The following is a 10,958-nucleotide window of genomic DNA, read 5'->3' on the forward strand; positions in this document are numbered from 1 at the left end:
TTGATGCTCACTAGCACCAATGAAGATTTTATTTCATAGATATAATATTTGTAAAGATGGACCCTAAGCGAGCTGTCACTGTTGCCACTTTGTTTTTATGTACGATTAACAATATGTAACCACCTTGCTGTGGCTATGTCGATAAAGTCATATCGATAAACTATCGACATTTCTTGCAATTTGAATTTTACTTGAAAAGTTTACCGATACCTAAAATGAACAAAAAATGCTTTTACTCTTTATCGTGGTTATCAGATCACGATTTTATCGTCACGCCACAGCAGGGAACGAAGGGAAAGTTCAGATTTTTAATTACAATACATAAATACGTACTAAAATATGTGTTCCGCAATAATTGAATAATTTTATTATATTATAATATATTCATAATCCATTAGCATTTCAATCTTGTTTATTTTTAACGAAGAAATTGAAGCTTTAATTAATCGCTTTTTCATTCCGCTGTGTAGCGTTTATCGATATATAACATGATTAAAATCGACTTTGCGCGTCCCTAAAAATGCACACCTAGACGTTTTTACGCAACATACACAACTTAGTAACCACTAACCACCAAAACGGCAACAACTGGATTTGAAGTTCGTCTTGTCAACAGTATAGTTGTCCTTTTTTGACAAGTGACATTTTCACAAGAGGGAGGAGAGAGAAGTGATACTAGTTCCTGCGCCGTCAAAGAGAAGACACGTTGGAGCCTTTTTACACGACTGCTCCAAAAAAAGAGTGTATTGTTTTTCAATATTGTGTGCATGTTGGCTGCAGTGTAGAGTGAAGAAGAGGCGGAGCAGAGCTGCGTGAAGTGGAATATTGGATAGTGGAGGGGTTACGATGATAGCGATAATGACGGGAGTTGTACGATATGTAAAAGAAGTTTACATTTAGTGATTCGGTAAAATCGTAGCCGAGCGGCCGACCGGCTATAAGGACACGGTAGCTTGCTTAGTGTATTATAATGGTGTACATACTTACGAGACTCGAACGTTCTCGGCAGCTTTTCTATCAGTCAAGTCAATTGTGACCGCGTCATAGAAAACATCGGGGACACTCGATATTATGCGGCCCGACCAAGAGAACATTATAAAAAGATCACAATTATGATGCCGATGGTGTACACAGTGTATGGTTTCGCCATATTTTTTATGCTAGCATTTCTGTTTATTTGGACAATTCACATAGTGGCGTTATCGTATTCGAAATGGAAGCTACATCGGACGGTGGACCGGTCGCCGCCAGAGCAGCCTTATCCCGGCGTCTCGATCCTGAAGCCGTTGACCGGCGTGGATCCGAACCTGTTCTCGAACCTCGAGACCTTTTTCACGCTGGATTACCCGCTGTACGAGCTTCTGTTCTGTGTCGAGGACGAGCACGACCCTGCTGTGATGCTCGTACATTCCTTAATGCAAAAGTATCCTAACATAGACGCGCGGCTGTTCACGGGCGGCGTGCGGGTCGGCGTGAACCCGAAAATTAACAATATGCAGCCGGCGTTTCTGGCCGGGAAGTATCCTCTAGTCCTCGTGAGCGACGCCGGTATCCGGATGCGAGACGACACGCTGCTCGACATGGTGCAGCACATGAAGGACGACACTGGCATAGTGCATCAGATGCCGTTCGCGTGCGACGCGGATGGATTCGCCGCGGTGTACGAGAAAGTGTTTTTCGGGACCGCACAAGCCCGTATGTACTTGGCAGCAGATTTTCTAAGGATAAACTGCCATGTGGGGATGTCGTCGCTGGTGAGGCGCTGCGCGCTGGAGGAGTGCGGTGGTCTAGCGACGTTCGGAGAATATTTGGCGGAGGACTTCTTCATAGCGAAGGAGGTAACGTCGAGAGGGTGGAAGATGCGCGTGTGTTCGCTGCCGGCGCTGCAGAACTCGGGGACTCGGTCGGTGGGGCAGCTGCAGGCGCGGCTGACGCGCTGGGCGCGCCTGCGGATAGCCATGGTGCCGACGACGACGCTCATGGAGCCGCTGAGCGAGTGCCTGCCGCTGGGCGCGGGCGCCGCGTGGGCCTCCGGCCAGCTGTTCGGCGCGGAGCCCCTCCCCTTTTTCCTCGTCCACATCCTGCTGTGGTTCCTCTCGGACTGGCTCATGTTACGTACAGTGCAGAACGGCTCGCCGCCGTTCACTAAAGTGCAATTCTTAGTTGGTTGGATATGGAGTGAGTGCTGTGCGCCGTTCATTCTATTCGCTGCGTTCTTGAACCCAGAGATCTCGTGGCGGACGCGGAGCTACCGGCTGGACTGGGGTGGGAAGGCCCACGAACTGAAACCTAAGCTCAAATTCTGAGCGTCCTCTGTTAAAGCTTTAATTCGGGTGCAGTGTTAACTGCGAGTGCTGCAAGCTTGAGTGAGTTGTATTATTATAATAAGTTTTTATTCCTATATAACGCTTTTGATTTAGAACTTGTACATTGAATATGTTAACCTTTTATTACCGTGCCCCCTTAAATAAGTTAGTGAAATGATTCACTCTTAATAGATGCCGGTACCACTGAACTATGACTCATATCATTTATATTTCAACTCTACTGCCCTTCAAACTATCAAAACCTTAACAATTTACTGAAATTACAGCTATGTATAAAAATGACCCAATTTCTAGGACTTTTTAAATGCTAGTCAGTGTAAGCATAGAGAAATATAGTAAGACAAAGAGTGCTCACTCCATACATCGGTTTTGGTACCAAAACGACTATTATTTTCAGTCTACATCTAGCATAGAGTAGCAGAATTATCAGTACTGCTACTTGACAATAGATGTAGCACAGACCGGAAGGTCTAATGCTCAACAATATAAGACTTTCCGGTCGGTGCTACATCTATTGTCAAGTAGCAGTACTGATAATTCCGCTACTCGATGCTAGATGTAGACTATGAAAATAATAGTCTTGTTGGTACCAAAACTGATGTATGGAGTCAGCAATCTATGTATTTTTTTCTCTATGGTGTAAGTTACACTGTAAACTGATATGTTTATTTGCCATGTGTTATTTCTAAAGTAAATAGAGCTTAAATACAACATGCCATATGAAAATAATTTAAATACTTTAATAAATAAAGACCAAATTCATATGGCAATGGTCCTTACATAATAAATTCACTTGATAATTGAGGTATACTTCATATTGCATTTCAATTTGAATGACAAAATTTGATCTACTTATGGCAGGACGGAAAAATGATACCAGCTGTCTGTACAGTCACCTGCAATAATATGTTACACAACGAAGGCCGCAAAAATGTCTGACACAATCTTACTTGTAAAGCCATAAGATTGTGTCACATATTTTTGCGGCCTTCAAAGAATAACATATTATTGCAGGTGACTGTTCAGGTGTAACCAGGGATCTATACTATATTATCTATAGTTTGTCAAAGGAACAGTCTTCTGATGAGACAGCTCATTTCAAACATTGACGGAGAAAATCATACTATCTTTGTCTTACACTATTACTAGCAGTCTAGCACCCAAAAGAATAGGATGAGTATAGTTTTTATGTTCTTATTTGTCTGACAAATTGGTTTGACCAACTATATAACGTGGAAAGCACTGATAATTTTTTTTACTAATCATAATAGGGTATTTGACTACTAGTCAAATAAGTTTCTTTTTTCGAACTCTCAAAACGATTTTGCTACTATGGAATTTATATGAAACACTAGCATGTGACGTCACAATCAAATTACCTTCTCTTTATAGTTTAATACGCGTTTTAAAATATAAATTGTGTCTAAAAATAACTGCTGTCTACGTTTCTCTATGAATCTTCTGGTGCTTTATTTCATGCATGGTGTAAAATAATTTATTTTAAATACAGTCAAATATCCTATTGACGTTATCACCGTACTGTCGCCATCAGATATATCAGAGCGGCTAAGGCGCTCACAAATATCTGAACACGCCGCTATTGTCAGGGCGTTAGAGTGCGTGTTCAGATATTGTGAACACCTTGGCCGCTCCGATATATCTAATGGCGATTGTATAATTGATCATAGGCCACTAGAGAAAATGGTCTCAAAGAAAGCATCGAACCAGAGGCAATGATATTATATAACCATAGATAGGTTATACTCATACTTGAGGAGCACAAAAAATACTTCCATGTTTATTTCTGTGCCTACGAAGAAATCTGTTATTTTTGATTCATTTTCTCATTCCATCCATCTTTGTCACACTCGTTGTTAAACATAAGGTCGTCTCATTCTCTTTCGGTGTGCGGGAGCTCGTTAGCACGTGCAAATTTCTTGCTTGTCCAGCCGCGACTAAAGGCAACTTGTCCAATTTGTCACAAGTTAAGCGCTTCAATTTTGGAACGCCTATAACCTATCTTGAGTTATAAATCATTGACCAGAGGCCCTCCCGCGAACACCGAACACCGCAGATTGCGTGCATCTTTATCTTTTACTCCAATTCAGACGTAATTGGAGTGAAAGTTTTACTAAAATATTTCCCGCTTTCCGGAAAAACGACCAAAAGTAAAAAATGTTGCTTGAGTCGATTTTTTTGATCGCGAGTGTATAGGGTATTTGACTACTGGCATAGTCAAATCAGTTTCTTTTTTCGAACTGTCAAAACGATTTTTCTACTATGGAATTTATGTGATTCACTAGCATGTGACGTCACAATCAAATTAACGTAACACTTTAGAGTTGTATTGGCAAGTCGGTGGAGGGCGAAGTGGCGCTGATCGTCACAAATACGGTAATCTTATGGAATGTCCGACATTATAAGTTATAAGTTTGTAGCTTTCTAATAGAGCCCGACGGCTAATCCTATTGTCTATTGTTAAGTAAAACCGCTCGTGCCACGTGCCACAACCACCTGCATAAAAAATCGCTCGTTCACTTTACCCAGGTAATTGAATTACAACTCCTATGGAAATTGCAATAAGATTCAAAATGAACTAATGGATAAATATTTTGTTACGATGTGTGTGGTCAGTACTTCGGTTAAGGCCTGGCCAAATACACGGCGCGACGCAGCGCCGCGTGATGCCTGTTCAAACAGGGCGCGCGCGGATTAGTGTTGAGTCGCTCACTCGTGAGGCACCTCATTTGTACCACTCATTTTGTTAATTTGTCGCAGTACTTCGTACCGCAAAAATGTCTTACTTCACTCCTCTATTCATTTTACTCATTTACTCGCGCGCATCACAAACACCTCTTGCCACACAAATCATTCACACACTTCAACTTTCAAAAAACTCTTATCCGTTCAAATTCACTCGCGAGTCTCGCGACCCTCAAAACTCATACACTCCTCACAACTCGCAACAGAGTCCCTGGATCGCGCGAGGCGCTAGGTGCTCGCCTGCTCGCCGACACTCAAAACTCAAATGTCTCAAATGAAGAAACGAGTAATGATCCACACTGTCAACTGCCGAACTACAAACCTTATTGCAACGACAAAAGGTCCACTCACCGCCTCTCTGTGACATGAACCCCTCAAAAATCCTTTCAAAATGAAACAATGAATTAGAAATACCCAAAGACGGAGTGAGACCGACACGCGACGTACTTCAATATCGCTTCGCGTCACCACCGAAAATACGTTAACAATTAAACACGAGAGACAACAAGCGTAAGCGCTGCAAGCTTTCATACATCTTAAAAAAATTGTCGCTGTTGGAATGAATGGAATAGTTGACGCTGAAAATATGCTAGTACCTCACCTCATTTGAAGTAAGACATTGTAACACCTCATTTTAGAAAATGAGGTACTCATACAAACTCATTTTAAATTGATGTCCTACCCATCACTAGCGCGGATCGCGCTCTCAACACGCCCTCATCGCGCGGGAACGCAGCGCGGCCGCGCGCCACCGCTCGCTGCCTAACGTCCGATGCGACTGATGTGACCCAGCGCGACGCGGCGGGCCGCCGCGTCCGCGCGGCGCAGCGCTGCTCACGCGCCGCGTGGACGCAAGGGGCCGCGCGGCGCGGGGCGCGACAGAAGCGGGGCGTGATACCGGCGGGACGCAGTCTGTTTGACGTCGGTAACCTGTTAGCATGTGCCGCGGTCGCGCGGCGCGACCGCGGCGCTGCGTCGCGCCGTGTGTTTGGCCAGGCCTTTACTGAGTGCCGGCGAGACGAACGCTACAGAACCAGTCTAACATGTGTCATCGAGATGCGTAACAAAGGCGCGTTATCGGAGAGCGCACCTACACTGGTTTTTTGAGCGTTGGACTAACCCGCGCTCAGGTGCCAAATAGAATAATTAAGACCCTTTTTTGCAGGTAAGTAGCACGTGCGGTTTTACTGAACAATAGACAATAATAGGATAAGCCTTCGGGCTCTACTAGAAAGCTACAACTATATTACTAGCGGCAGCCGCTTGAACTAATTTTACTCCATAAGATTTAACGTAGAAAATCCGACAAAATGAAAGCAGCACTCACCAGTCGTGCACCTAGCGAATACGGGTTTTAAAATATCAATTAAATGCTCTCTTGTCTACGTTTCTCTATCTTTTGGCGCTTTATTTCATGCACGGTGTAAAATAATTTATTTTAAATACAGTCCTATTGATGCTGGCTAATTGAGTGCCTTTCGAAAGGCACTCAATTAACACGATGGGAAGACGAAATTATACTCACAGTGGGACCACTCTGGACAAGGGTGGCAAGAGAGAGGAAATACTGGAAGGAGTTGGAGGAGGCCTTTGCCGACAGGCACACTGAACTAAGAGACTTCATATAAATATTCAAAACTAAAATTACTACTAAAATCAACAAATATGTTCAGAATAAAGGGCTATATAATAATAATAATAATATAATTGATGCTGGCTGGACTAGTAAGGTGCGAATTGAACAAAAATCTTGTGAAACAATAGTTGTAGTTATTTCATGACTCGCTGGACCGTAACTAGGAGAATTTAAGAACAGCCTTGACGGCTATCTACCTACGTACAATCGAGGTCATAAATATGTATACATTTTTACACCTTATTGCAATGGATTAAGATGAAATGTATACGTATTTATGAACTCGACTATAGGCAACGTATGATGTTTCCAACTTGATAATTCGTGTAGCTATAATAACTTCAATTATCTTGAAAATGGTTTTTGCTCTTTAATTATTATTTTTTTATTAAGGGAATAAATGGAAAGATTTGTGCGAGGTTCGGGTAGGCTTCCGTCCAATCCATAGATCAATGGTTAAAGCATTACACACGCCGCTTTTACATATAAAAAGCTCACGCCCCGCCCGGAAAACGCGCCTGTGTGACGGAGCCTTAAGAGCAATGCGCGGATTGCAGAGGTTGCGGGTTCAAGTCCTGCCGTTTTTCCTGCAATTTTTCCTCGCTTGAAAAACAGTGAGCACAACTAAAATAACTTAAAGGCTTCGTCACACAGGCGCGTTTTCCGGGCGGCGCGTGAGCGGGGCGCGCCACTTTTACATATAAAACGCTCACGCGCCGCCCGGAAAACGCGCCTGTGTGACGAAGCCTTTAAGCTTTATTTTAAATAAAAATAAATGACCCAGGTCAGGTAGGTATCATTAAGGCTTCGTCACACAGGCGCGTATTCCGGGCGGCGCGTGAGCGGGGCGCGCCGCTTTTACATGTAAGACGCTCACGCCCCGCTTACGCGCCGCCCGGATAACGCGCCTGTGTAACGAAGCCTTTAAATAAATAGTTATTTGTACAACAAGTGATCAAAGTTTGATATTTCTTCGAGTGCTTATTTTGAGTCCCGTGCAAGCGAAAGATTCTATAATAGATTCACGAGCGTAGCGAGTGAATCTAATTTAGAATCTTGAGCGTAGTAAGGGACTCAAAAGCGCACGAGATGTAAATAACTTTGATCTCGTGTAGTACACAACATTTTTCACCTCAGCGCAGTGAGAACATACCTATTAGACAACTTGAAAAATGTAATCCTTCTTCATCACTTAATACCTGCACTCATGTTTTCTTAAGATATACAAACAATTAAGTTTAATTACCGCAATGGAACACAAAAACAAAACGTAATAATAAATTCCAGTAAAATAATATAGAAATAACAAACATTAACTGACACTTTTTTTTGTAAAAAAAATCTTTGTAAGATACGGTCCTAATTGCGGATACGTACTATTTGTCAACTATGGTAGAAATTCTTAAAAGTAAAATAATTAATTTTGCGTGATGATCTGTGTATTTTTTGAGTTCGTTATTTTAATTGTACAATAAAATACCTAAAATATAGTATTTTATCAGTTTTTATCAAATCTTAAACTTTATTTTTATTTATTAATTATTAAGAATTCATACTCGTACGTAGTTTGGAACGATGCGGTCTGAAGTTTTTCAGGGGTCTATTATAAACTGTGAATATACTGTTGAATGTCGTTTTAACTTTTTTGTCTGTTTCTTTTTGCTAACAGTGTGAAAGGGACAGAGATAATAGAACCCAAGTATTTCGAACTTTTATTAGACCCCGCATGTTGAAATGACATTTGACTATAAAGGTCACTTGAATGTCATTTTGTCTCACTCAGTGAGCAAAATCGCATTTTGCTCACTGTTTTTAAGAATCAAAGTACCCTTGTTCGAGCTGCTGAGGTGAAAAATAAATGACCCCAGGTACCTATAACAACCACAAGAAACTACGAGGAAATTAGTGGCTGCAAATGCTGCAATTATACTCGCTTATACATTGTAATAGGAATTTCCACAAACCGACAATCACATTCGAAGGTCATTCACGTAACGCACCCACGCTTCTGAACAGCTGGTCTTTTCTCTTATATCTTTCGATACTTTTCACCGCTGTTTCTGACGTAAATTTAAAAAGAATAGTTATCACACGCGTCTTATGTACGTCATGTCATCACAACATTCACAAAAACCTCGATTAACACATTCATTGCCACCCACCCAAACAAGGCATCCGCGCCAGGCCGCAAAAATTTCGTCATATAAAGCTGTAGGATCCCGACTATCGGCACAGGGCGGACACGACATACATCCAAAATGATTTGCGTTTATATGTGTGCGCGGCACGTCTGTACACGCGTCATTGAGTTTCTGACGGAATCCTGACGGAATCTCAGTAGAGCGACTTACGCACACATTCATGTCGCGGCCTGTCGCGGGCGAGGTAATCCGAATCGGGGCGGGGCGGTGAGTGTCCGTTCTGTATGATAATACTATTACTTATTCTGTGCTATCGGGTCGTCCGGCCTGGGAACGAAATCATAAAATACTCAATAATCGGATTTTCGGCACTGAATGTGTTAAAGGCCAGAACACACCGGGTGTGTGCGTAATGCACGTGCGCGTGTGATAAAATGTCGTGCACGCACACGTCACAGAAGCGGTCTGGCGCCTCACAGGATCTGCGGGACAGCATATCATTGGCGCGACAGTATCTCGCGGCGATATAAACTAGCTAGGGTGTCCCTCTTTTATCAACATAGAAAAAGACGGGTAGTCTTTCTCGCCGCGAGATACCGTCGCGCCAATCATGTGCTATAGGCCTACTGTATAGGCAGCGCGCACGAATCCCATGTGCACATACTTTTAAGAAAGAAGAGAACCATTGCATATGGTGACTTAGTTACATTGACTGCGTAAGTATATATACTTTTAAAACGTGGCAATTTGGAAAAAAACTTAACAATAATAAGCAGTTGTACAACTATGCTTTACGAGTATATGACATCCGCTTAGTATAACGTGTTTGTCAATTCCCATCGATGTCATTATAAGCGGATTCTACCATAGATGTATTGGATTCTACTGTATGATTCTCTCTGTCTATGTTTGAAATGAGACAGTCCTTTGACAAACTATATTTAACCGTGACGATTGAAAAAAATCAAGTGCAACTACAGCGGCCGAATTCAACTAGGTATGTTCTTCTATAAATGAAACTGTTGGTAGTCGGAACTGGCAGCCGAGTGCCAAAGCATTGAAGCCAATCATTTAGGCCGCAATTTTAGCGCCGTCACCCGTCAATGTCGGCCATTGTAATGTTATTTATATTTGTGTAATTGAAGGCACTATGATGGAAGGCTAAAGGTTCCGGCACACACGCGTTTTCCGGGCGGGGCGTGAGCCTTTTATATGTAAAAGCGGCGCGCCCCGCCCCGAAAACGCGCCTGTGTGACGGAACCTTAAAGGTTTTATGTGATTTTGCCGACGGGACGAGTTGGTTTACTATAAGGCCCTTCTCTCACGAAGCTACTCTCAAGCGATTTGTGTTTCGTACGCGTATCCTACGCGTCGCTTGTGAGTACCCGCCATATTTATTTCCTACGTTTCGCACACGACGAGACGCGTCGACGACGCGTTTGATATCAGTCGCACGCTACTGTCTTGCTGGTCGCACGCGACTCGAGTCGTATACGCGTTGTATACTCAAGATGGCGGCGGAACCAGTTTTTAATATAAATATCATATAAGAGGTGGAAAATAACCATGTTTATATAATTATAAGCTGCCTGATTATGTAAGAAAAGATGTGACAGAAAAGGCGTGGCTTGAGATTGGAAAAAAAAATCAATTTGACAGGTCAGGAATTATATTTTTATTTCAATTAAATGTATACACAATAATTGGACGAATAAAGAATTGAGAATAGAGAAGAAGATTATCTTCATCGCTGGAGTTACTAGACATTGTCGTACGAATGTTGTTCCGCAAATGATACAAAATAGTCTCATTTGCGTAGCACCGTGTGCGGAAACGAGTAGCATACCAGTAGGCGATCATGGTTTGCATCTCAGTCGCGTAGCTTTTGAATAGTCTCGTGAGAGAAGGGCCTAATTATGTAAATGCTCGAATTGAGCGATAGAGCGGCAGATAACGAAGTTTCGATTTTCGTTTTTCACGGTGGCGGTTGTAACAATCTAACAATGTAAGAATTGTAAGATAGACCGGGACGATATGAATGGACCTAGATACTTGAATCAATTTTGTCAAATGCTATCTATAATTCTATAT

At 42.4% G+C, this 10,958-nt stretch overlaps 1 protein-coding gene across 1 annotated transcript; it reads left to right on the forward strand.

The window, feature by feature from the left end:
• Nucleotides 1–833: 833 nt before the first annotated feature.
• On the forward strand, nt 834–2,400 carry LOC134657829 (ceramide glucosyltransferase). The gene has a single exon (XM_063513403.1). The coding sequence runs from the start codon at nt 1,113–1,115 to the stop codon at nt 2,304–2,306; it is 1,194 nt and encodes a 397-aa protein (XP_063369473.1). The 5' UTR covers nt 834–1,112; the 3' UTR covers nt 2,307–2,400.
• The last annotated feature ends 8,558 nt before the right edge of the window (nt 2,401–10,958 follow it).

Source organism: Cydia amplana, chromosome 21 (genome assembly GCF_948474715.1).
Source record: "Cydia amplana chromosome 21, ilCydAmpl1.1, whole genome shotgun sequence".
Lineage (NCBI taxonomy): Eukaryota > Metazoa > Arthropoda > Insecta > Lepidoptera > Tortricidae > Cydia > Cydia amplana.

Coding starts and splice junctions, on each gene's coding strand:
- LOC134657829 (XM_063513403.1), top strand. CDS start 1,113: ATGATGCCGATGGTGTACACAGTGTATGGTTTCGCCATATTTTTTATG.